At 39.8% G+C, this 27,525-nt stretch overlaps 1 protein-coding gene across 2 annotated transcripts; it reads right to left on the reverse strand.

The window, feature by feature from the left end:
- Window positions 1-27,525, reverse strand: gna13a (guanine nucleotide binding protein (G protein), alpha 13a). 2 transcript variants are annotated; one of them, XM_018761942.2, is made up of 5 exons: window positions 27,202-27,525; window positions 16,013-16,239; window positions 14,033-14,167; window positions 9,001-9,051; window positions 1-3,927 (listed from the first exon to the last, which is right to left on the reverse strand). In XM_018761942.2, exons 1-5 carry the CDS (start codon window positions 27,482-27,484, stop codon window positions 3,355-3,357), a joined length of 1,269 nt encoding a protein of 422 aa, XP_018617458.1. In that variant the 5' UTR covers window positions 27,485-27,525; the 3' UTR covers window positions 1-3,354. The 2 variants fall into 2 exon arrangements, with proteins under 2 accessions (XP_018617458.1, XP_018617459.1); XM_018761943.2 differs by lacking the exon at window positions 14,033-14,167.

Below are 27,525 nucleotides of genomic sequence, written 5' to 3' on the forward strand. Positions count from 1 at the left end.
CACATCTAAACAGAGTGTTTTTTATTGAAAGATTTGAAAGGAGCATTGACAGCAGAGTAGTTCAGCAAATTTACAAGAAAGGTGATCACCACCGGTGTTCAGAATTAGTGAAAAACTGGCTTCAAAGATAAGGCAACTCACGTAGAATATGAGTAGAACACCCTTATACCATGGCAGTATTCAACCAAAATCTTCCATACACATTTTTGTAACCCCCCCTCTTTACTGGACATATTTGAAAAGGCATGTCTAGAAAGAGACACCGTTTTAAGTAGAAAAAATTCAGCGCTGCATCAAAACAGGGCTAACAGTGCACACACGGAGAGTGACCATGACTCTTCAGATACAAATAAAAGGCAAATCTTAGACTTCAGAAACCTGGTTATTGGCACATCCATCATTACAAAGTGAAGTTTTCATTTAATATGAAGACCATAAGTAGTACCTATTTAAGGTAAAAGTCTACATACACAAATAAGCCAAAACAAGGTGTGTAACAGACAAATCACCTGAATAAACTGTACTTGCATTTTCTTGTCATGGTATCACAGGAGTCATACTTTCAAAGGGTTGACAGATCGAAGGAGGTTTTCACAGAAGGGGATTTAGGAAGGAAAAACCAAGAGTCCTTTGATACAGTGATAAAACAGTTTTTTAAATTGGAACCATTTACAATCCAACCTGCATATTTTTTTTTAAATGCAATGCATTAGCGAGACAAATGTTTATACACACAGTTACGTCTGTGGATAACTTTTTCTTTAATCTTACTAACCCCATGAGACTGACAGTCAGTAATCACACGACTTCATAACAGAAGGCTCCTATTTGTTTATAACACAGTGTTAGAAGTCTGAATATAAAATAAGAAAGCATCCTATCAGTCAATACAACGAAGGGGATCCACAGGCACTAGGTCTATTGGCAGGAGTGTCCATCAGAAGCACTGTTGGTTTTGGCTTTCATTGAGTTTCAAGCATTGGACATACAAGCACATATTACAAGCCCTTAACCACTCAATCAACAACACTGTACAGTCAGTCAGGCAACTGCCTAGACAAACAACACAATTCAAATCATTTCAATAAATCAACCGATACGGTACCCCGACTGGAAAGCCGGATTAAAAAACCAAATTCATTGACAGACAAAAATGGGAACAAGATGTCTGAGTATAACAGGAGAATAACAACAGGAACTTCCTGCAACTGTTGGGAAACAGATATATCTCTTTCTCTTGTTAAACCACAAGCAAAGTTTAAAACCACTGTATGGGTAAAAGGGGCTCATATAACATCTCTATATTTAGGAAATCAGACAGTGCAGCATTTTAACCAATTTTAGCCAAGTTCTGTGTCTGACTAACTTTCAACAGGCTGCCTAAAAAAGCTTTTTATCCAGTGTCTGTCCCATCTAGACTTCAAAAAACATCATTCAAAAGCATGGATTATCATGCAACATACAAACTTATGAATACATCTAAAAATGGTGTTAAGTAATTTTCAGCAGTGACAACATTTTATGAATTTCTTTAATGAGTACATCTGCAGGGAGGATAAGTTTAACTGTCAAACAACAAATGCTAGGGACCTGGGTTTGAGTATCAGCCACAATAGATTCCCAGGTGAATACCCAGCTGTAAAGGGGGGTGAAACGGCTGTAATGCTCTCCCCAATGTTGCTCGCAGTTATACCTACAGTCAGCTGGGGCTGAGGTGGAAATGGAAGAATAAAACTCCCATCCAAGCATATTGGAAGGGAAAAAAGGAAAAATTCTGTAGTGAAATGCTGAACAAGAGGCTTGTCAGTACACAATTTGAGGTGCTTTTCAGTATTGTCAGACTTTCAACAATTAAAGCAAGTTTTCTAATACCAAGGACATCAGAGGAACAACCAGATTCTGAAATGAGCAGGAGCACATAGTTTAGCTGTGCAGTCAAAAGGGAGTTTATTTTCCCTTACAAATCACAAGATGATTTAATTACAGCACTGGCTAGACAGTAAGATATGCAAGCATCTAAACCGAAAAACTGAGCAAGAATGCATATCTAGTAGAATGTATCCTGACGTGGACTTAAAACTGCATACTAGGTAATTATTATAAGGGGTGACAACCGATTCAAGTTAAAGTAACTGAAATTAACAGCTGAATATAGTATTAATGTTTGGGAAAAATGTATATATTACCAGAGGTTACACAAGTGTTGGTTACATTATCTTTTAGTAGAAAAGGTTGATTGCATTTGATTAGGCACAGAAACAAAACCATTAAAGACATTTGTACAACTATCTATAAATCTCTTTACAAGGTCCATAGAGCAACTTCTATCCCTTTTGTATACAATGGAAACAAGCAGAGAAATGTAACTGATTAGCAAATAGTGGTGTTTTGTGCAAGGATAGTATTGTTAAAACTGACCACACAGAACATTGGTCTGGGTTTACAGCTAAGTTCAGTCAAGGAATAAAACTTACTTCTCTTCCCTGACAGGTAAATAAATGAGTATAAAAGGTAATATATGTCAGAATCAAAGAAAATGAAAACCAGAAAAAGTTAACCAGCCAGTAATACAGACTTTATACCACTGATGGACAGATCCTGTTAATCAATATTACTAAACTTCAGAGAGAAGTTTTGTTAAGAACTAACATTTTTATACAAAATGTGGTCTACATGTAGCCCTGAGATTAATCCAAATACTGTAGCCCTTCTATAATTTTCCACAGTACACATTACAAAGTGGTCTGTGTTTGTAAGGGTACACCCTAATATACTGTGAGCCTTGTGTTTTTCTGTCATACCCATGTCCATCAGAAGTAACAAATTAAAAAGGCAGTAAAGTGTAAACCACTGAAGTATAATTTAAACACATAACGAAGTAGAAAGAACCTGAAATATAAACTATGCAAAGGACTAAGTAGAAGGCTAGACAGGTATTGAGTCAGTGGCTCAGAATGAGGTTCCTATTAAAAATGTCTGAAGGCATTGTTTCAGCTCTTGCTAAACAGTAATAGAGGCTCAGTAAGACCATTAAGGATCATTCTGATGACACGACTTTGTTAGTTATTTTTAGAATGGACTTCTCACAGCATCAACAGTGCTGTTATTCCAGTAGAGGAGGGAAGCACAGCAATATATAAAAAGTAAACAAAAAATTTAAGGCAAGTTATTTCCCAAATTCTTTCTGGCACGGATGATATTTTAATGTTCTGTTCACAATCTTGTTCGTCTCTAACTTTTGGCCCTACTGTTGAAAACCATTCACTTTTGCTGACTCAACCCCTAAAATTCCCTCTATCATCAAAATGGTTAATAATTAAATGGATTAGAAGTTAAAGTCCTTGAGAGTATACATCACTGAAGCATCAGCTGCTTGAGGTTGTCATGTAAGATGGTGTCCTTGACATCGCGGAAAACCAGCCGAATGTTCTCTGTGTTAATGGCTGTGGTGAAGTGGTGGTAAAGGGGCTTCTGTTGCTGATCCCGGCGCTTGTTGCGGAAACACTCCACCAGGAATTTCTGCACATCTGCCAGGTTGTGAGGGTCCCCTTCAAACTCGGAGAAATAGTCTTTGACGGACACGATTTTGACTTTCTCCTCCAGCAAGTCTGTCTTGTTCAGGAAGAGGATGATTGAGACGTTGCTGAAGACACGGTTGTTGACAATGGTCTCAAAGATGTTGAGGGACTCCATGAGGCGGTTGGTTTGCCGGTCCTCCATCAGCACCTGGTCAAACTCGCTAGATGACACGAGGAAGAGGATGGAGGTGACACTGTCAAAGCACTCAAACCACCGCCGACGCTCAGACCTTTGGCCACCAACATCAACCATCTTGAAGGGCACGTTCTTGATTTCAAAGTCATACTCATGGATACCCTTTGTGGGCTTGCGTGCCAAGAGGATGTCCTGCTGTGTGGGCAAATAGTCCTGAGGACAAAAGATTGATAGGATAGTGAATGTTAGTATATATATTCCAGAAATTTGTATCTTACAGAAATTATGGAAAGGGTGTAGTATTGTGAAGTACAAAACAAAGTGAATTAAATTTCTCATCAGTAGCAGTACCATCAACTGGACCATGGGGCATCAAGGCTCTTTGGAAGTTAATTTCTGAATCCTTGAGAAGAGCATTTTGGTGCATTTTCTCCTCTGTACATATTCAGAATACCACTCAATAAATGTTCTTGATGGATCCTACTCTGGAGAGCTGAGCAGAGGTGAACTGTTCATACACTACAAACCTTTGGTTTCTTCTTGAGAAACTGGGTCAAACCCCACCCCCAATAAATGCTCATGCTGACAATATATTATGAATACTGTCTGGTGGTGTATACTTGAAAGGTGTATGCATAAAAACTAAAAGCAAATACCTTTGTATGTCAATGGGTCATGTTCTCTTTAGGGTCATGCTTTGTGAATAATGTGGGACAGAGATGCTACACGCTGTCCTCAATATGTTTACTATGTCTTATAATCAGCCATGTGATTGTTTAAAACCTGTAAATTAGCATCCCTTTTTGTTTATGGCAACATACAGGTATAAAGATAGGATATACTTTGAGGAGTCAATTTGTGACAATTTATTTGGTGAAAATTAAATGTAAAAGCTTTTAGAGTGAGACCAAATTACAAGATGGCAATCACATCTTAGGATAATGAAATGCATTGCCTCAAAAAAATGGCCATTTCCATTCTTAGTTCTGATGTGTGCAAAACCTTTAAAAACCACTAACCATTAACAGGGGAGCATCTGACCTTTTTAACCAAGTGATCCAGACATGAAATGAAGAGCATAAAATGAAACAAATGTGACTGGAAATGCCAGTTAAAGTGTATGCTTCCCTTGTTTAACATGTTTAATTTGTTCTTGAGGATCTGATAAAATAAATCCTTGTAAAAACAGTTTCAATGGGAAAAACAGATGTGTTCCTGCACTGCAAAAGGTTCACTTGTATGATCAGAACTTCTGCACTAGCTTGAATGCAGCTCCAGGTCTGCATAGTCTGAATGTTCTCCACATGCCTATACTGTAAACTACTTTCCATACTCTCCATTTGAAAGAAAACCACACAAGTGATCACTGAGTCAAATCCAATTACACAGCACTTACCTCAACCGTGAAAGGCCCCTTAAAGTCTTGTTTTCCACAATCAACTCATCGATTCATATAGGACACTATAATAATTCAATACAACAAAGGCACAGCATGCGACCCCTTGAGACACTGCCACCTGAAAGCTAGAGTATTATACAATGACGGGATTAAAAAAAATGTAGAAAATGACAAAACAACTAAGATCTGACATAGTTACTGATGCTGCTAGCTAATGTAAGTCATATGTTTCATTTGCGTGTTAATTTTTCCTTTTATGTATCACTGTTCAATTGGCCACACGGAGTAGCCTATTTGGTTGGTGTATTGCGGCAGGAATGATCCAATAATGTTTAACTGTTCAGTTACCAGTACAACTAAAGGCCCAGATTGCAGCAGGTAACGTTCCTGCTAAAAGCAGGAGCCATTCTGGCTCTGATTATATGGCAGGGTAACTTCTAGAACCATGCAACCCTGACCTTATGTCCTAAAGAAAAACTCAGCATTTACAAAGATGTAATGTTTTAGATTTAATTTATGCAGTAATTACATTTTGCAAATTTAATGCAGAGGACTGCAGCTCTCAGGGACTAGAGTTGCCAACCCCGACTTCAAAATCTGTCCCTGTGTAACTGGATGTGTAGTCAGATGTGAAAGGCCATGGAGTGTCCATGAATCTCCTATTGATGTGCGATAATTACATGGACCTCACAGTAAGGGAGAGACCAATCTGTGCAGGAAGGAAGGACTTCCTGCAGAATCCAAGGGCTGACTTAAAATGCTAGACAAGTTTTGACAAGTCTGATACAGGCACTCATCACAATCAGGTCAATGGGTAAAACTGCTTGTTTATTTTATGACTTATCAGTGATCAGAGCCTTTCTACCAAATTAACAAATGCATACAGACATTTTTTACAAAAGGAAAGATCAGATCCAAGCGAAGCTGCTTAATCAGCAAATTGAGCAACATGTGATATTCTAAGCACCTCAGCACTCTTTCTCCGTTCATTCTTGTAAGAACTGAGTTCCCTGAATACCAAAGAGAGGAGCTGAGGGCTGCTTCAGAAGATAGCCTTAACCAGCAGAGGGACTAAAGTCACTGGGCTGCCAGCCAAATTCCCAATCCAAAGAATGGCCTATAGGTCTTACACAGTGCACAGCAAATACGCACAAAAAACACTCTTGGTGGCTGTGGGGAACAAGTTGCTGCTTGCCCCACTGGTGCAGACGTGCTGGTCTTAAGTCAGTTTACATCTTAATGGGAGTGGTGAACGACAGAGACCAGAGCTCTGTCCTCAAAAGCAATGGTATAAGAAGAGAGGTTTACAGCTCCTTCAAGTTCACAAAGGTCATTAACTGTCAAGAGATTAATGAGCCTGCAATAAAGTTAGCTTGTTTACTGACCAAGTTCTGTTGTGTTTAACAGCTATGCAAACTGTTCAGCACAAAAGTAAATGAATCAGTTGTGCATGGAAATGTACTGCTTTTCTCCTGTTCTGCTGCTTTATTTTCAGAAACCTTCTTTGATATCCTGTCTCCTTGTAAAAACAATTGGCCTCATTATAATAAAAAAAAAAAAAAAAAAAAAAAAAAAAAAACACACACACTTGCCACTCCCATTAAGACAATAAAAATAACCTAAAAGGCACAGAAAGGACTAAGCAGTGGTGAGGAGTGGTCACTTATGCATTCTGCCTGTAGTTTGCAGTGCTTCCTGTTTATCGGTGGCAGAGTTACGCAACACTCTGGGCTGTGTGTGTGTGTGTGTGTGCGTGCGTGTGTATGTGTGCGTGTGCGGTGAGGTACTTTGCAGAGCAGCTCTGCTTTGTGGCCCAGAGGGGCCAGTGGCCAGCTAGAGGACTGGCTTCCTCCAGGAGCCTCCCCAGAGAGTCTCCTAGGCCGCAGCAGACGACCCAGCCCACTTCCTCTTGCTCAACACGGACCTCTCATCAGATTGCATGATTGCTCCAGGCCTCCGAGGACGGCGGGCAAGGCAATCGAGGGAGAGAAGGGAGGATGCCATTTTCTGACTTGTTCCGTTTCAGTGCTCCCTTCTGACTGGCTATGGACCATCATTCTGTTACAAACTAAGGTGAAATAACGTATATCCTATGAAAATAACAACCGTTTTTAATTCATCTTTCATATTCTGAGTAACAAAAGCCAGAAGGCTTTAGCATGACTTATCACGTTATTTTTCATTGTGATATTTTACTTGAATAATATATTGCAGCTTACAAATAAAATATAGATACCTCAGCTTGAGAGGGTACACAGACAAACTTTATTAAACCAAAAAAAAAAAAAAAAAAAAAGAAAAGAATATTTGAAACGTGCCATCAGAAAACACACATACACACACACTGTCTGAAACCGCTTGTCCTGAACAGGGTAGCGGCGAGCCAGAACTCAACCCAGCAACACAGGGCGCAAGGCTGGAGGGGACACACCCAGGACAGGACGGCAGTCCGTTGCAAGGCACCCCAAGCGGGACTTGAACCCCAGACCCACCAGTAAGCAGGCACGAGCCAAACCCCCTGCGCCACCACAGCCCCCATTCCATCAGAAAAGCTAACCCTTAAAAGTAATGGTCAGTAATGCTTTATTTAGTGGAAAAATAATTATTTTTGCTAGTTTAACATGTACAAAATACTGAGTAACAGAAAGTATGTTCTGTGTAATTCATAAAAACATTTGAAATTATGTGGACAAGTGTTAAGTAAGGATTGCGCTGAATACACATTCCACAAAACAGCCTCTCAGTTACCGCTGCTCTGTCAGGACCTAACATGCCACTGCGGAATTAGAAAAATTGGAGTATATGAATAGAGGACTATTGTGCAGAAGACAGCCAACATAAACCATAAGTCTTCATTCACAGGCAATAAAGGACTTGTAGGCTGATTTTCAAGTCGTTTCCACTAAGAAAATTTTAAATGTTTAACAAAGAAGACTGATAAACTTACTGTTATTACTACTGATCAATTAATAAAGATGTAATTTCATGTGAGGTCTTAGTCTTACAAGCTACCTACCCTACAGCATATTTAGAAGAAAATTTAACTTGTGCATTCAAAACACATTGTGCACTGGAGATGATACGATACCTACAGACTGAACTGTATTATAGCATAACAATATCTTTAAGTAACCCCACTGATTACTGTGCTGTATGTCCATGAACACACAGAGTGGAAATGAACTGAACATCAGTTATGAGTGGGTGATCACACTTATGTCACAATTGGTAAGGACTGATAGGTTCCATTGGTCCCCAGTGATTAAAGGTCAGGATTATTTCCTCCCTGGACTCTTTGCTGAAGGGACATATTTTCCGACAATGCCACATACACAACAGTGCAGTCACATCCTGGAACAACACACTTTTAAACTATTTTGAGAAATGAAGAAAAAAAAAAAAAAAAAAAAAAAAAAAACAAAAAACTAGTGGAAGAACTGACACCTGCTGTCTTCCACTACCTCAAAGTGTATTGTACAAATGTACTGTATAAATGCACCACGATAGAAGTAATAGAAGTCAAACTTTTTTGCTTGCCACATTCCTTAAATCTATTTGCTTACGTCAAAATACCGTAAACTCTGTATATTTTATCAAATCAAGACAATCAGCAAGCACATGCGAAAGGCGACTAAACTTTATAAAAATCTCTGCAGGCATTTATCAGCTGTAACTGACAATAGTTAACCACAAACTTCACACAGTTAGGACTGGCACAGCATTTATCAAACTGTGCTGAGTTATTAACCACAACAGAGAATGCATGGCTAAGATAAACTTCAGCATAAGCTGGTTTAACACTCTAGTCAGTGAGCACTAGTCTACAACATTTTCTTGCACATTCTGACAAACATTATGTGCTGAATGTTTGATGAAAACAAACTTACCGGCTCTCCTAGTTTATCCACGTTGTCAAGAAAATATTTCACAGACTCACCCTGCAAAGTACAAAGAAAATGAACGTTACAAACATTGCAGCTTAATAAAAAAATGGCTTACATTAAATCCATATCCTAACATTCCTGTCTGAATTCATATGAAGGTATTTATGCCAGCAAGTGCCATTGTCTAAAGAAGTTCTGCTGTTGTACAGCTGGAACCCTTATTCAAAATGGCTGAAAATTACTTACTCATCTTACAGCAAAGCATTCTGACATGAATAATACAAAGGAAATACTTTGATCAAAGGTACTACTGTAGTGGGGGGACAGGGATGTAGACTTCATGGTGGTCTTCATACTAGAATCTAATGTCCCTAATAGCAATACTATCGTTTGCCTAAAAGATGCTACCTATGGAAAAATAGAACCGATAAACACCACAGGTTTCTCAGACTCTTTGTAACTACTCAATTATTAAATTCTATTTAAAACTGTAATTAAAAAAAACAAAGATTTTGCAAACTCCCTTTACTTCCATGCCATGAGAACGGCGATTGCCTAACCACAGCTCTGGTGCCACGTTTAAACAGCAGCAGCAGGGAAAGCCCTATCTGTCATCAAATTGTGGTCAAAAAACATTGGTTCACTACTTTCTTACAAACAGTGGACAAAGACTGATGTTATGTACACTTACACTATACCGTCTACTGTAGCTCAACACTTAGCCGTTCTCGGAAAATTACAAGGAAAAACATGTTGCCATGCTCCGCAAATCATACACAAAATGACAGACTACACACTAGCTTATGAAAGCAGTACAGCTATGACTGAGTGAATACGCAGCATGACAAGGCTTTTATACTTAATCACATGATCTCTAACAGCAAAAAAATCTAAACCATTTTGAGTCTTTTTGCCATTGTTCTGTGTTTGTTAGAGTTATTAAAGGACAGTTTAATACACAAAGACCCACACTTTGCAAGTAAGGTCATAACAGCTCTGTGAAGGGAGAAAAAACCTCACATATTCAAAGATTATATGTATCATTGTCAGCAAGAGGCATGAGCTGAAACCACTGCAATCATTCAGAAATAAAAAAAAATTTAAACACTGCAAGAGGCAGTACTGAGCAAAAGGAAGTACTGACTACAGTAAACATTTCAAGTTTGTTTCCATCAAAGTGCGCATCATGGTCATGGATATAGAAGATTTCTGAGCCTTGGGCAAGACCATCCCATTCTGACAGTCCATGCTTCTCAGGAGAAAAATGCAGCTTGATTCTGATAGCTTCTTCCCTGTTCAAATGCCGCTACAAAGTGCAGATCTATTAGCAAAGCCCTCACTGGCAACAGCCCTGCCTTAACACCCCAGCTGTTCCGGTGTTCTTACTAGTTGAACCACACATAGCTGTAAAAACACATCATGGCACTGAGTGTGCAAATCATTTAATAGCAAGATAAACATGCCTTAAGTTAAACACTGCAAATATCTTAATGTTTTTTTCCAACATGCTCAGTGAACATGTTCCCCCACACAAAAAAAAAAAAAAAAAAAAAAAACTAAAGAAAATCTGGAGCAACTCAGGTCATACAGGGTGCAGTTCTGCCTTGGTTTTGGGACTGATGTTACAGCACAAAAGCAGCTTCGGCAGAGCCAGACATTGAAATGAAACGGAGCACAGAAAGGACAAGCTGCTCAGGAAGCAGCAACACAAGAAACAAAACAATCTGTGAGCCACCATCTAAATGTTCCATGACTTCACTGGCAGCAAGCAGACGTCAAACATGCTAGTCATTAATTATCAGATTTTTATTTTTTCCCCCCCCCTGCCTAAAATGTGACTTCCTGTTTAGCACACTGATGTATGCACGCGAACATGGTGCAGACAATGAAGCAACCACATTGTAGGCTAGTTCTCATAGGCGCGAGAACATGCTTCCGTCCTTCTGGAAAGCTCTGCAAAACCAGAACAGCTCAAGGGCACAACTCAGCAGTGTGTCGTTATGGGAACTTTGCAGCAAGGCTAATAAGTCATTATCACAACTTGAACAGAGCTCACAAGCTCTGTCAGACAGTAAGCGTACAGAAATTTCACACAAGGCGTTGAGTACAAATGCAGAGGTTTCAAAGAAATGACAACTTAAACCTAACAAAAAAGTAAGACTACATTGTCTGAATACTGAGATTCCATCGTTCATGGTCTTCTGCATGCCTGTCTCCCCATAACTCACACACTACTTATCTACAGTAGTGTAACCCCTCCTAGAAAACAGCAAGAGAACACCGTTTTACTTGACACAAGCAACTATGGTATGAAAATTTACCAAATTTAGCTAAACATCTCTTACAAGTGTATCAGATTTCAAAGCAGCAAACATACTTGTATGAAAAAATACCCCCTGAAAACCATGTGATGTTCTGGAATTATGATGTACTCAAGACTGCTGTACAGGAGCTAGTTTCGGATTAAAAATAACTTACCCTTGCATGTGAATGTGATATCTTACCAGTAATTACAGCTCATTCTCAAAATTAACTACTATGTAATGTGTCTTCACACGCTACAACTACAGCTCTCCAGGAAATAGATCAATAATAGACACTGAATAACCAGATACTGTACTAATGTGAAGACAAACATCAACCCAAGTCTAGCCCAGGACGGTAAGGAGTAATCTTAGAGTTAACCAAGATCAGTTTAATGGTTTTTCCTAGTTAAGAAGAGAAACCTAGGGGGTTTCTTCTTGCATCATCTTGTTTCTTTGTGATTTCAATTTAATGATTCCAGTTGCAGCAAAAAAGAAAAAAAAATTCATAAACTTTTTCAGGCAACCAAAGCCAATGATATGCATCTCTGTTAAAATTTAATTTATGAGAGTCAAAATAAAGCAGGAGTTCACAACTATAGCTATTTTAAAAGAAAGGGAAAACTATGTATGATAACTCAAAAGGCTTTGCCCAGTATTTTTTTTTAAGATTTTTTTTTTTTTTAATGAGTACAACTAAAATTCCCACTGTGGCATTCTGATTCATAATTAGAAGCATTTTCACTTCCTCCAAAAGGTGCTACACCACGTGTCAGTGTGCAAGGCTGTCTGCTCTTGCTGAGGCCCCAGTACCCACCATACTCCACTCCCTGGTGTCTGCACGCAAAGCTAAGCCTTATCACACATCTTTGTACACAATTGGAGCTTAAGGGAGTCTCTTGCAGAGTTCTTTTTACTCAAAACCATGAATTTACACAACCAAATGTAACACTGACACATTTCCAACAGTAGCTGCAAATTAAAACCTGAAGACATACTTGAAACATTATGCACTAAACCAGTGCAATTCAGGTAGTGGAGAGCTGCATCTGGTACATTTTCAAGCTCTTTTTTTTGCAGTGCTAAGAGTTCACAAAGGGAACTAATTTAGTCAAGACAATAAGTTAAACCGGGTGGTTTACTGCCGTGCTGGAAGGAAAATGTGGACACTCATCTAAGACCAACTGAATAGTCTGGCTTAGCACTGATATAAAGGTGGAAAGGAATCTAAGCACTATGCAGAAGACATGGTGCTGGTCACTGTGAAGTGAGCCATATGTATACTTATGACAAGCATTCCCAGCAGCAGCCTTTGTGTTCAACCTGGGTAGATGACCATGGCATCTCAGTAACTCTCATCATGGGTCATGACTGCAGCAAGTCTCTTAAGACGAAAGCTCGGGCCCTCAGCCATTTAGAGCCTCTGACAGAAGATCTTCCCATGTTATCGCAGAATGTAGACAGGCTTCGTAGAAGATTATGCTGACACAATGTTTGCACTGTAGTTAAAGAGCTGACAATGCAAAAGCACCAGAAACCAAAAAACCTAGTTTTAAACGACTGTTAATACTGCCGGAAGTGCAGTAATACACGGTAGTTGACGCTAGTGGACCATCAGCAGTTTCCTGTTTGTTTCCTGTCATGTTTGTGAAGTGGCAGTGCAAGAATGACTGTCAACTTCTCCCTCCTTCACAATGTTCAGTCAACTGTTCTCTTCATTGAGTGAGTACAGTAACAGTTTACAGTCAATTGCCTTTTTTAAAATGTCTGCACTTTTTAAAACAAATTTCTTCATTGAACAATCATTGGTACCTTCTGGATATAAGGAAAATAATTCATTTCCAAAACGTATTGGCGAGAAAAACCGAAATTACCTCAATACATGCTTTATTCATGAAATGATTCACATATCTGTATCTAGATCTCTGGGTTGATGTAATACATATCAGAATACAGTATAGAAGTGTAACTCGCTTTAGAGAAAAGCATCTGGTAACTGAATAAATGTAAATGACAAATGTTTTATATCATGCTGAAATCATGGGGTCATAGTTATACATGTGTTCTACAGTGTTTTAATGATCTCTGGGGAAAAGTGGTTAGAGGTTTTCGTGTGGGCTAGAAATACATTATTAATTAAAAGTGTTAACTGCAGGTCAACATTCTACTCTAGATCACACCTCTTCCCCGGATCCTGATAATCCTGGTGTAAAACGGAGCCATGGATAATTACCCATGTGCAAGTCTGAAATTTCAACCTTTCACCACAAGCACCTCTTGTATGAGAAGATGACAGGAACCCCAGATGCAGAAGGCACCACAGAAACAGGAAACAACTACTGAGCAAGACGTTTGTGAAAGTTTCACCCAGGGGTGACAAAAACATACTACAGGCTCTAATGAAAGCACCCTGTATCTCTGGATCTTTATCCTCAATGCACACTGGAACACCCAGGACGTCCTCAGAAGACAGCTTAAATACAGGCCTAGACAACTAATGACAGCACCACAGTTTCTGGTCTAACTCAGCAAGCACCCCAGTGTATCACATCAATGACAGCATAAGAATAAACATGAAAACGGTTATATAGCAATTTAGGGGGTTTACATCAGGGCCCTAGTGTTGGTGGGCTACACAGTGCTATTTCAATAGCTGAGAAATTAAGTACTGTGTCAGCACCAGCAAATGAGTGATGTTTAATAATTGGGATGTATCAAAGCGCTGTACGTACACTGGTGCTCCACAGCAGACTGAGTGCCTTGTGCTGTTCAGACAGAACGATGTGGTACTTGGTACTGCAGCATAGTTGCTCAGTGCAGCAATTAAGCAACGGGCATGCTGTTTGCCTGCCGGGTGGGGCTGAGTGCTTAAGGAAAAAAAAAAAAACATTATGCCATTTCACTTCTTTCTCCATTTGGATACTAATTTTTAAACTACATAAAATTTTGTTTTGTCATTCTGGTTCATTAGAGGATACAAGAGAAAAGTTTTCATGTTGGAGTCTGAACATTAAGTATCTGTACAGGCAAAAAATTGTACAAATAGCGCGTTCTCTGATCAGACTTGTCAGATTGGGACGAACCGCTTAGGGTCATGCCAGATCTTGTCAGTAACAGTATGCTGTCCTTAGGAATCAGACATTCCCAATGTATCTGTGTTGGGACAAAACGTATCAAATAAGTGAGCATGTAGCCTTTGTAAAGGAGATTATCACTTTTTACTTTTTGGAAAATACACAGATGGACTAGAGAGGAGGGGGTCTGCAGTTCTGCTTATTAAGTCCCGGGAGACAAAGCATTGAAATGAAACCGTTTACATCCCAAAGCTTGCTTTCTTCTTGCACTGCTCTTACTCATACATGTTTTCATTTTTCATTTCCTCAGTGGGGTGGGTCTGGGGTTCGAGTCCTGCTTGGGGTGCCTTGCGGCGGACTAGTGTGTCGTCCGGGGTGTGTCCCCTCCCCCCTTGTGCCCTGTGTTGTAGGGTTAGGCTCCAGTTCGCCACGACCCCACTCGGGACAATCAGTTGTGGACATTGTGTGTGTGAGATTTCCTCAATGGTTTACATTTCACCTCATTTAATTTCAAATATTAAATCTACTGCAACTAAATAACGCATGATATGAAGAAACAGTACAAAATGTAATAAAATGTAATGTCAGTTGTGATTGTAATTAAACATTTAATTTTAATATGTGGTTTATTTTGATATATGATTGTAGATTATTTGGAACATATCTAAAGCAAGATGAAGAACTGAAAGCATTTAAGAGAAGTCAATCCATCGCATGTGATCAATTCTGGTTCTGTGATGTCATCAAGATCATCAACTGTGAGAGACTGCATAGTTTTGCAATTTTTCAGGCCATAAAAAAGTAAAACGGAACAACAGTCAGAACAATATACTCTGCAAAGCCATTTTCACAACAGGCTGTCAACAAAAAATACCAATGGGAAAACGCTAAAGCATGCCCAAATTCATTTAATAAGAGAAATCAGCTTCTTGTGTAGAAAATTACTGACCTAGAAGCTGACCGCACAGTTTATCTGTGTAATGCACTGCAACCCAATTCAGGTATACAGATACAACCTTTATTCAGCCATTACTCTGGTATTGTAGGGGGTGCGGTGGCGCGGTGGGTTGGTCTGGGTCCTGCTCTTCGGTGGGTCTGGGGTTCAAGTCCCGCTTTGGGTGCCTTGCGGCGGACTGGTGTCCCATCCTGGGTGTGTCCCCTCCCCCTCCAGCCTTACGCCCTGTGTGCCGGGTTAGGCTCCGATTCGGCGTGCCCCGTATGAGGTGAATGGTTCGGAGGGACTCTGGTATTGTACTGCTCATTTGCATATCTTATAATATTTAAAAAAAAAAAAAATTGGTGGGAGGGTATCGGGATTTGTATATCCTGTGTCTTATGCACCTACTCGAATGATGAACCTCGGTGCAGCAAGTGGTAGGGAACAATCTAGGTTTGCTTGAGACTCATGTCTGCAGCTATGTCTCCTCTCAATGTAATGCATAAATTGTACTTTTGCTGAGATGCACGTCGCTTTGGACAAAAGCATCTGCTAAATGAATAAATGTAAATATTAGGCTAAATAGTGGAAATACAGGAAAATTTCAGTACAAAGCCTAACAGAAATAAAACTAACTGGTCTGTAAAACCCGAGAGGTTTATATGCAAAAAGTACAAGTGGCCTGCATGCCTCTTACTCACCAGCTGGAACTCCCGTCGTCTGTCGTAGGCATTCTGGATTCCACTGTCATTCCAAAGTGCCCGGATGGAAGAAAGGTACTGCAAGAAGACCTTTGTCTCCACTGTGCCCTTTGCCATCATGGAGGAGCGTGTATCAAAGGCCATCATAGTTTCCCCATGCATCTGGTTGGAAGGGTCCCCCCAAGGGATGTGCAGTTTCTCTCTGGCATCTACCAGGACTCTAACCCCTGTAGAGAAAATACCATGAAAATACACTGAGTATGCCAATTTATTTCAGAGCAAACTAAAATACATCAGTGACTACAGTTTTGGTATAAATTCTCCAAATACACATTACTGAAAGTTCAAAGCTTAAAATATAAATCTTGCTAACAAGTCTTCTAAGTCTTTTTTGTTCTTATTTCATATTTATTCATTAAGCTGACACTTTTCTCCAAAGCAACTTACAATGTTAAGCTACCTGCAATTAGGGTAACCACCTTGGTCGAAGGTACTACAGAGGGAGAGGGGACTGAAACAACAACCCATACAGGGCAGCCAGGAGAACAGCGGTTACAGCTACTGCCTTTGGATCCAAAGGTCGCAGGTTTGACCTCCACCTCTGGCTATAGTACCCTTCAGCAAGATACTTACCCTAAATTGCTCCAGTAAAATTACCCAGCTGTATAAATGAGTGAATAATTGTAACTTTAACAGCAAGTTACTTGAGAGAAAAGCATCAGCTAAATGAATAAATGTAAACATCCAAAGGCAGAAGCTCTATTCATGAAGTGATAAATCTAATCCCTGCTGCCCTATTTTATACAAATGTGGGATAAAGTAGCATTTTCAGCTTCTGTTCTATACATGAAGTACACACAGAAGGCTAGAGTACAACCTCTACACTATAAATAATCACTTAAGAGTATGCTACAAATCATTTTCGATAATACTGGAAGTAAAGACAACATTTCAAATGTGGTTTCTGTCAGTTTACAACATTTAGTGATTGGCCTGTAGTGGTGACTGTGTGTTGGTTATAACATCAGTTCATGGGTTTCACAAAAATATTACCAAACTACTTATCTAAATTTAGGAAAGTCTGTCCTAAAAATTTCTCTAGGCAAACTGCTTCCCATCAGTGAAAAAGTGAGGTGCGTGTACAAGTTCCACAAGACTGATTTTGATATTGAAAGAAAAACTCAAGGACATTTAATTTCTTCAGCACCATGTGACTACTCATGGACTGGGGGGAAGAAAAAAAATAAAAATAAAAATCACATTAAATACTGGATGTGTCAGTACTTTCTACTGCAGGAAACAACTGCCATTCCATGCAAACATTCACAGAAAGAGGACAACTCAACAGATGAGACCACACTGCAACCCTCCCTGGAAGGATCAATGCTTACTGCAGCAAAGGACCACATACAGATCTGAAATATTGAGTAACTGATATTGCAAAACTGTTTCTCTTGTTGATTCTCCAACAAGTCTGAGGTGGCATGGTGGCACAGTAGTGTTGCTGTCTCACAGTGCCTGGGGAGAGGGAGGGAGGGATGTGGGCTTGATCCCTACTCAGTCTGTGTGGTGTTTGTTTATTCGCGCATCTGCGTGGGTTTCCACTAGGTATTCTGGTTTCCTCTCACAGTCTACAGACATGATGTTCAGATAGAAAGGTGACTCTAAAAGTCACTCATGGTGTATGAGTGACAGTCTATTTCACTAGTATATGGATGAGTGACTCGTAAGTAGCATATCTAGCACTGTAAGTCACCTTGGTGAATAAGTTCGTAACACGGGTGTAGAACAATGAACACAGACCTCCACATACACTGTACTTGGCCACTCAGTTTTAAATCAAGGTTGATACTATTAATTAGGGCTTAAGCAACATTGGTGTACACTTGCACTATGGAAAATAATGGGGAGGGTACACTGGGCAGCAGGTACTGCTGCTGCCTGACAGTGTCTGGGCGGTGTGAGAGAATGTCTGTTCAATCCCCACTCAGTCTATGTGAAGGTTCATGGTCCCTCCATCTCTGTGTGGGTTTCTACCAGGTGCTCCTCTTTCCTTCCAAAGACATGTAGTTCAGTTAAATTGATTCCTATAAATTGCTGCTAGTTGTGGATGTATGTGTTTTGCAATGCTGTGATGGAGTGGCATTCCATCTAGGGCATAACCCCCCAGCCTTGAGCCCAACGCTTCAGGGATAGGCTCTAACTCACCAAAATCCTGCTCAGGATAAGCTGTTATTGGAATTGGATGGATGGATGGATGGATGGATAGCTATGACTTAAACTGGATTTTTAACTAATTTAGCACACACACACACTAGGGCTGGAAAGATTAACCAAGTAACTTAATATTTATTCATATTTTCTTCTCGAGGGCTAGCTCGATATACATTTCATTATCATTATGCACATTGCTATGGAACTGCAAACAGAGTAGCACCTGTATGAATTTGTACTGGGTCACAAGCTGACGCCATCAGTCAACGTGTTAGGGTTAAGAAATGCAGGACTTCTCTTCTAGGCATGTACTCCTATTATCACCACTCCAAACTCCAGCACAATTTACAATTACTTTACATTTATTCGTATAGTTAATGCTTTTCTCCAAAGTGACTTACAACATGCTCAAGGGTACTACAGCTGAAGGTGGGATTCAAAACGGCAACCTTTTGGGTCCAAAAGCAGCAGCTGTAACCACTGTGCTACCAGCTGTCAGTTGGTGGCACTGATACACATTGAGTTCATTTGTGTTTTTTTCTCTTGTTTTTCTAACCTTTTTGGATATTGTTTCCTGCCTCCAACAAATATCTAAGAAAACACACTTTACTCTTCACTGAAACCACATGCTCCTGTAAGACTTACATTATTCATAAGATGAGCTTAAATTTCATATCTACAAGTTATGATCTAGGTTGCACTAATTTGTACTCAAAATACAGTTTGGAACATTAAATATGCAAAGCAATGCTCATTCATTTGTTCATTTATACACACACACATTTTCAGAACCGCTTGTCCCATACGGGGTCACGGAGAACCGGAGCCTACCCGGCAACACAGGGCGTAAGGCCAGAGGGGGAGGGGTGTTCATTTATATATTTATTTTAATTTTTACCCGTGTTCTAGTTTTGGTTGTATCTTGGAAAATATATTTTTGCTTACTTATTGAATTTTAGTAAATATGTTTTCTTTTAAAATCCAAGTATAATTAATATAGCCCTTAATGGATAAACAAGTTTAGCTTGCGCTTTATATTTCTGTTTCATTTAAATATGCTACTTTAAAAAGGTTGATTTTTATAAAATTTTATAAAACAAGGTTTGTGTCTGAGAGCTTTCTCCCTCTCCTGTTTAATGAAACTTTAAGGTTCCTAAGATAAACGTTTCCTTATTCGATTACTCAACTATTAGGATAATCAATACTCGATTATTAAACATAACAGTTGCAGCACTAGTACACACAACAGAAAGATGTGTATTTTGCAATATATCCATCTACTAATATATTAAAGAACCTCTGATATAAGGATTGTGGTGTCAAATCCACTGCAGTCTGCAAATGGCAAGAATTTCAGAACACTTGATCTGTCCATTTAGCTAACAAGCTAACACCTCTTCCTTATATTGAAGTTGTTGCTCTTTCTGCATGTCCAAACAGCATCAAAGGTATTACGGAAGATTCAAAAGATACTTTTCAGAGTTCCAGATGCACTGTAAGACACACAACTGTGATTACTAATAATTTCAGTAACTACTACATATTAGCAGGTTCAGACTGAACCAAATGCAGTTGTGCTTAAGTCAGCAGGTATTTAACATAAAGAGATTAGAGGTTGCGCTGCCTGCATAGCATTCGTTTTTGCTACCTCAGAGTAAGTAACCTGTCAGACTTGTTTATGGGCCTCACCAGACAACAGCTACAATTCTGACATACAGTCAGGCAGGAACAAAGAGTAAAGAGGCCCTTCAGAGGCGGGTCATATTGCACAAGAAAATGCAGCATTGTGACTGAACTGAGATGTTATGTTAAAGGGAAAATACAAGATGACTCTTCGGTTGTGCTTCACAGAACAATAAATAACCAGAAAGAAAAATATGACATGAACAGAAAGGGTATACTGTGTATTTCTCCTGGGGCCCTATGATCAGCCTAAACAAATAACACATTTCTGCATCTGACGGACAACAATTTTTTTCTTCCCTAAATATACTAATAAAACTGCATTTTTGAAACCTGTGTACTAACCTGACTGACAACAGAATTGAAAGTAAAGGTAGTTCCACCCATATCAATTTTTGTTAGTACCATGAAAGAACTGTTTCAACTTGCTAAATGCACAACATGAATATATTCCAAACTTTATGAGGAAGCGTCACATTACTCATTACTCCTTCATGATGATCCTTAGCCACAGAGAATGGGAAAGGTAAGTATATAAGACTGTTAAATGATATCATTAACGTTAGATATCACATTAATGGACATATATTGTATGTGATGGTTCATGTATCTTATAATATGAAAAAAAATTTTGGTAGGAAGGTATCAGGATTCATCTATCCTGTGTTTTATGCACCTACTTGAGCGATGAACATCGGTGCATCAAGTGGAAGGTAAACTAGGTTTACTTAAGAGTCACATGTCTGCAGCCATGTCTCTTTCTCTTAATGTAATGCACAAATTGTACTTTTGCTGAGATGTATGTCGCTTTGGACAAAAGCATCTGCTAAATGAATAAATGTAATGTAAATATATATTACACATCAGGGCTTATAGTTTTAGCATGGTAAAATCTTTATCAAAGTCTAAGAAAGATTCATGGCAAACTCCAGACTAAAAATCCAACCTGTTTCCCATTAAAATACAGAAACAGATTTAATATCATAAATATCTGTGAGCCAAATTATCGATATGACTCCATCCAGGACATATACCTGGCTCACGTCCTATGCTTCTTGTACACTATGGACCTCCACAAACCTGCAGTAGACATGTTGTTCTTGATGAATGAAAGAAAATGTAACATTAAAAGACAAGCTAGAAGTAACACTGTTACAAATATTACAAAATATGTTGGTATCATGAATGATAATACTATCAATGCATTATGCTTGTCATGGATAGAAATACCTTTTATCTTGGTATTTTAATTTTTAGATAGCATATTTTTCATTGAGAAATCTATTTCTCCATAATAGTGGCTAATTTGACCCCATCAGAACAAGACTTTGCCTAATAAGGCAATTTCACAGATTAACTAAAAAAAAAAATTAAAAAAAAATCACTTCTCCCATGACATTGCTGTTGTTGCTCACTAGTCCTTAATGCTGATCCATAGTCAAAGAGAATGGAAAAGTTAGGTTTATAGGACTGTTCAATGATCTATTAATGTCAGACATTGCAATAATGGCTGTACAGGCATGAACAAGAACATACTATGCTGAAACATTCCCTTCTAGGCTACAATAAAGGAACAAAGAGCAAGAAGGGAAACACTTCTGATGCTCAAGTCTCAACTGCAACTGCCAGGTGTCTGTCGACTTACAGTAAGTCGGGGGGGGGCAAGGCACTGACGTGATCAACCTCAAGAAGAAAACAGCTGGGTCAGCTTGGTGACAATAAAGCAAAAGTGAAACCTCTCTGATCATTTTGTCCTAAGGAGATCGTAAGTCAGCCTGTGGTTATTCCAGACCAGCTCATTAAGACCAGGTCATATTTTGCAGGCATTTCTCATATTTAAAAAATTAAGACAAAGCTTTCCCTTCAAATCATGTGCAAGATCTAAGAAACTACACTACTTCTGACTGCAGTTCCTGAGAGTACAGTCAGAAAATATCACAAAAATCTATATACAGAAATGCTAACTCCCTGCACATGCAATAATACAGAACCAAAAGACAGATTCCAAGCAAACGTGAAAGGCGTAGCTGGTCTTATACTGACACAGAACTATATTTACACTGAATGCATGAATACATTTCAGTGTGCTAATACAATAACAACAGGTTAAAAGTGGTATTTCAATTCAAGACAAGTGTGGTGAGGCCATTTTTCAGGACTATCAACACTTAAGTTAGAATCACAAAATGTAAAACTACTTTAATTACAGCTTTAAGGCAATCAAGACAGTACTTGAGTCATTTACAGTAAATCAATTTTATATTTAAATTCAACCATACTAAAACTGCTCTCTGAGGAAAAAATGAACACATGTCTGTCTTCATTGGTAAATACTAGTTTATTATTCACTGTTAAAGCAACAAACACTACAAGACCAACTTGCTGCTTTTTTACAAAACAACTTTTATGTTTTAACCCATTCAATACAAAAAGCCATATTTGTTTGTAAACACTGCAACGTACCATAAGCAAACATATGAAATGAAACAGGCTTTCCTCACTATCCACTACTGATGACAGTCTACACATTTTTTCGAAATTCAAACCACAACAGCCAGTTCCAAACATAAGGAAACCTCCAACAACACTGGAGCTGACATACACACAGGTTGCAAGTTATATGATAACTGGATAAATAACTTCCATAAGTAAATGCTTCTTTTGGTTTAAAAAATGCATATCAAAGGTCAAAGAAGCAAACAATGGGCAAAGTGCCTTTGCATCACTGGACTGAATCCTCAATGTTCATCAGTTCAGACCTGTGCTTGGAAAGATATGTGAAACAGGAGAGAAGCAATTAGATGATTGATGTATAAGGACTATTTCTAGAAAACTGCCACCTAAACGGCTTAAAAGGGTGGCATCTGGCAACATAATGGTTAGTGTTGCGTCCTTTGGGTTCATAGGCTGCAGGTTCAAATCCAACCTACAACTGCAGTGCCCCTGAGCACCTACAACAGTTGCAACTTGAGCATTTTACCCTAAATTGCTCCCATAGAATTCAGTGAGTTGTGTATATGGGTCCATTGACTTACATAAATGGGTAAATAATTTTAAGGAGCTTAACATTCAAAGCTGCTTTACAGAAAAGTATCCACTAATTGAATAAATGTACATTTAAAATGATGACTCCATGGCAACATATACATGTAAAACTCTTGTTACATTTAGCTGATGCTTTTTTTCCCCCCAAACCAACTTACAATCTTAAGCTACTTACAATTATTTACCCATTTATATATACAGCTGGGTAATTTTTACTAGAGAAATTCACATTAAGTGCCTTGGTCAAAGGTACTACTGCTAAAGGTGAGACTTGAACCTGAGCCATTTAGGACTAAAGGCAACAGCTCTAACCATTACGCTACCAGTTGCCCCTCTTAAAATGTTCTTGCATTTAAATTACATATTGCTGGCCACAACATTAAAACACTTGTTTATCAACTTACATGCATGCACTGTGCCTAGCAAGACACTAAGCTCAAGCAGCTGCAATATGAATAAATAACTGGGTCAACAACCTACTCTCTCAACTGCTACAGGCAACAAAGACAGAACAATTTCTCTCTGAGCAGAGAGCATCCTCACCCAAAGTTTTGAGTACTTGAACACAGAAAAACAGAACAGATTGTATACTTAAGGCAAGTCAGTTCCTGATTGGCTTGCCAAGCTAGTGGAAAAACAAAGGCAACAGTCAGTGCACTACACCTTTCCCCATTTAAACCCCTAGACTTGGCATTTCAACCCTAACAAATATTTATACACAAGATCAACTGGGGGACATCATCAAAAGATGAAAGGAGAGAAATAAAGTCTGCCTATAATTAAAAAAAAGAGTATCAAAAAAATTTAAATATTATGCACAGACCTTATATGCATTACTAAATATCTCTTTTTCAAAAAATGCACTCTAATACTTTTGAAACAAAAACTTCAGTCTTCTGGGACTACAATATAAGAAACTGCAAATGTAATAATGTTCGGTGTGATATCTAGGGTGTACCTTTCCTTACTTCCTAGGACAGGTCACTGCAAAATATACTAAACAAAGTGTTATAGACTATTAGTTAAATAGATGTATGAATGCATAAGAGTTGAAACACCCCGACAAGGTAGAGGAGAGCCACGCATTAACCTTCCAGGTGTGAATACTTTCAAGGCCTCAAAATACTTAACAGTTGGTGGGGGACCAAACTCTTCACCCACAGATTGCTTTCAGCCACTTTGAAAAACCCTTTAACAGTATTGTGCATTTTAACAACATACACCAATGGAAAATTTCAATAAAAACTAAGGATAATGCCAATAAACAGAATTTAAAGTGAAAACTATCAGAAGTTTTATTTATTACTCTTGTACTTTCAGAAAGTTCTGTTAGGAGCTGAATGTTGCTGAAGGGAAACTGAACAATGTCAAACCATTATATTACTGTTTAAAATTGCTGAATGGAAGAATGGTGTAAAAGCCTTTTTCGTGTACCAACTGTACATGTAGCTAGCCAGTTTAATGTATGACATCAGACAAACTGACTGCACTTTAAGAATGACATGTCTGCATCTATATATGCTGGTGAAATGCACTTTTGTATTCTCTAAGTTCTATGTCCATTTGCAGGAAAGCCACTAAAAAATGAATAAATGGAAATGAAAGTCAGTAAGCAGCGTCACTCAGGGGTCCTCATTCTCATATTGCTAGTATATCTTCGCACACAGTGCTTCTCTTTACTCTGCATCAACGCGTGGCTGCACCGGAAATTCTCCTGACACCCAAACGACACTGAGGTGACTGCTGCTGCACCACCAGCGTCAATGAACACAGACAATAACACACTTGGAAGGAGTACCTGATGCAACACAGCATGTCTGTGCCTACCCACTGTGGTAAACTGCTTAGACAAACTGATCTGACTCTTGCTTTTGGACTACATGGGCTAGACTAGATGTCACCAGTGTTTTACATCAGATCATAATCTACAGAGGTGTGACTCCAGTGGAACCCATCCTGCAGCGCACTGAGGGTGTAGTTCAGCAGATCTGCACACCAATGTTCTCAATACATGATTTACAAAGATGTTCTAATTCAGGCGGCTCTTAACGCGTGAGGTCCATGGACTCCAAAGAAGTCAGTGGATTGGGCTGTGAAGACCACGGTTGCCGTGAAAATACTAACTCAATGTTAAAAATACAATTAAAATGTTGCTATGTTATGACTATGATAATTGTATGCGACTGTAATCAGGCTTCAGTGCTATGAACTGAATGCAATTTTTTTTCTAAATTTATCAATGGACATTTTTCTAGGTGTCCTTAGCTTTCACCAGAAGGGTACATGGCCTAGGGGGGCGTGGTAGCACAGCGGGTTTGGCCGGGGCCTGCCCTCTGGTGGGTATGGGGTTCGAGTCCCCTTTGGGGTGCCTTGCAGCGGACTGGTGTCCCATCCTGGGTGTGTCCCCTCCAGCCTTGTGCCCTGTGTGGCCGGGTTAGGCTCCGGTTCGCCGCGACCCCACTCAGGACAAACTGTTTCAGACAACGTGTGTGTGGGTACATGGCCTACAAAAGGTTAAGAGCCCTTTGTTCTAATTGCACCATTTACCAGTCATTGCGTAGAACTTGGGGGGTGCAGTGGGTTTGGCTGGGCTCTGCTCTCTGGTGGGTCTGGGGTTCAAGTCCCGCTTGGGGCGGACTGGTGTCCTCTCCAGTCCCATGCCCTGTGCTGCCAGGTTAGGCTCCAGCTTGCTGCAACTCTGCTTGGGACAAACGGCTTCAGCCAGCGCGTGTGTGTGTGTGTGGATCTCGACTATGGCAGTATGCAGCAGAGTTACAGCTAAACCACATTTGAGAAATTAGCTGAAATTAGTTTTTTCCACAGACCTTTCAATAAATTCTTCAATATATGTGCAGACTGGACGAAGTACATGACTAAAGTCAGAGAGTGAAATATGACATCCCCAAAAAGATAATTCAATTACCTTCAATCACCAGCCATTTTTCAATACCAAAAAACTAGCAGGGTGTACCCTGCCTCGTATCTTATACTTCTGGGATAGGGTAGGGACCAATGCAACCCTGTGCTGGAAAAGCAGTTATGGGACAGAGAGATGGAAAGTAAAAGGTTGTATCTCAGTAGTTTATAAATGAGGGCAAAATGCCTACCCTGATTACAGCTGATGTTTTCAATTATTTAGGAGTTGACACAGTTCATCAATGCCTAGTTCTAGAAAACTTACAAGCGTAATGTAACACGCACTTAAGACTGATGGACTCTGACTGTAAATCAGTTATACTCAGCGTAATGTATGGGACAGCACAGGTCCGACAGGAAGGCGTCACGTCAAATAGAGCAAAGCATGGTTTGTGTTGTGGTGTGAAAAGTGAGGAGGCACCAAGCAGGCTTAGCAGCTCACCAGACCGTTACTAATGTGTCATAATGTCTTCCCTTGAGGAACTCTGCTTGCCCACTTAAACGCAACGTCTCATTCGGTGCTCCTATGCTATGGCAGGTACTTACACGTCTCGTTAAACGGCAAATTTACTTAACGTCAAGCCACCAAAAAACAGTTTAATCACAGGCACTCGTAAAAATCACTATGACAGTATGTGTGTGGGGCACCTTGTCTCGGTACACACCATTCGATTGTTAAACCGGTCAAGGACAAAACACGACTCGAACGAAACTTAAAAAAAAAAAAAAAAAAAAAAAAAAGAAAGAACAGAACACCCTTCAGTTCAGTTTGACATTTCATCTATTTTTAATTTAAATGTGCTAAACGCGTCCAAAAACGTCGGCCATGGGGAGCCTCCATCCCTCACTCACTCACTCACTGCTACTGACTTCACGCTGCCGGTGAAACTGGTTAAAGGCGCGAAGCCCCTCGGCTCGAGCGCGAGCTCACTATACTAACACAGCGGGGCCCGGCGCGTCCGCGAGCCACTTCCACCACGAGCGAGCTGCTGGACAGTACTGCCGGCAGTTCGCTTTTGCAGCTGACGACGTCTACGAAACGCATTTGTTAAGGCTTCGTTCGTGCAGATTTCATTTGTATAAGACACCAAGACAAGGAGATTCCTTTATACATTTAATATGAGATCCCACAACACACGCTTCAGTCCTACTCTGTGAGTCTGTGCTGCCCGACCCGTCCACAACATGGGCGTTTCTGCTGGGGAGAAGTGGGGGATGATGCTAGGACACGCACGAGTTTCTTCCAACAAGTCCACCGTAGAAACAACCTGAAGGCCAAAATAACTTGTTAGGGACACAGATCAACAAAACGACCCGTTTTTCGATCTCACCTTTGATCACATTGCTGTATATAGTAGCCCGGAACTCCTCTTTGGCCCGCTGGTCGAAGTCCTGCCCGTGAATAATACGCATTTGTTTGAGGAAAGTGGACTTGCCGCTCTCGCCGGCGCCCAGCAATAAAATCTTGACGAGCCGTTTCACGTAGGTTTTGTCCCGGGATATACATTTGTCGATCTCCTTAGACTTCCTCAGTTGTTCCGCCTCGTGGCTGCTAAGCAGACAATTCGGGAAACATACAGTTAGAACGGCCCGGGCTGGCAGGAAGTCCGCCATCTTTGAACCAACTTCATCGACGCAGAAGGGAGTGATTCAGC

The sequence above is a fragment of the Scleropages formosus genome, chromosome 20 (genome assembly GCF_900964775.1).
Source record: "Scleropages formosus chromosome 20, fSclFor1.1, whole genome shotgun sequence".
Classification (NCBI taxonomy): Eukaryota; Metazoa; Chordata; class Actinopteri; order Osteoglossiformes; family Osteoglossidae; genus Scleropages; species Scleropages formosus.

Excerpts from the sequence above, each read along its gene's own strand:
- gna13a (XM_018761942.2), bottom strand. The coding sequence starts at position 27,484 with ATGGCGGACTTCCTGCCAGCCCGGGCCGTTCTAACTGTATGTTTCCCG. Across the intron at positions 16,240-27,201 it reads ATACAGCAATGTGATCAAAG|GGGTTAGAGTCCTGGTAGAT; the intron begins GTGAGATCGAAA and ends TTTTCTCTACAG. Across the intron at positions 14,168-16,012 it reads GACGACGGGAGTTCCAGCTG|CACTCAGCCCCACCCGGCAG; the intron begins GTGAGTAAGAGG and ends TTTTTCCTTAAG.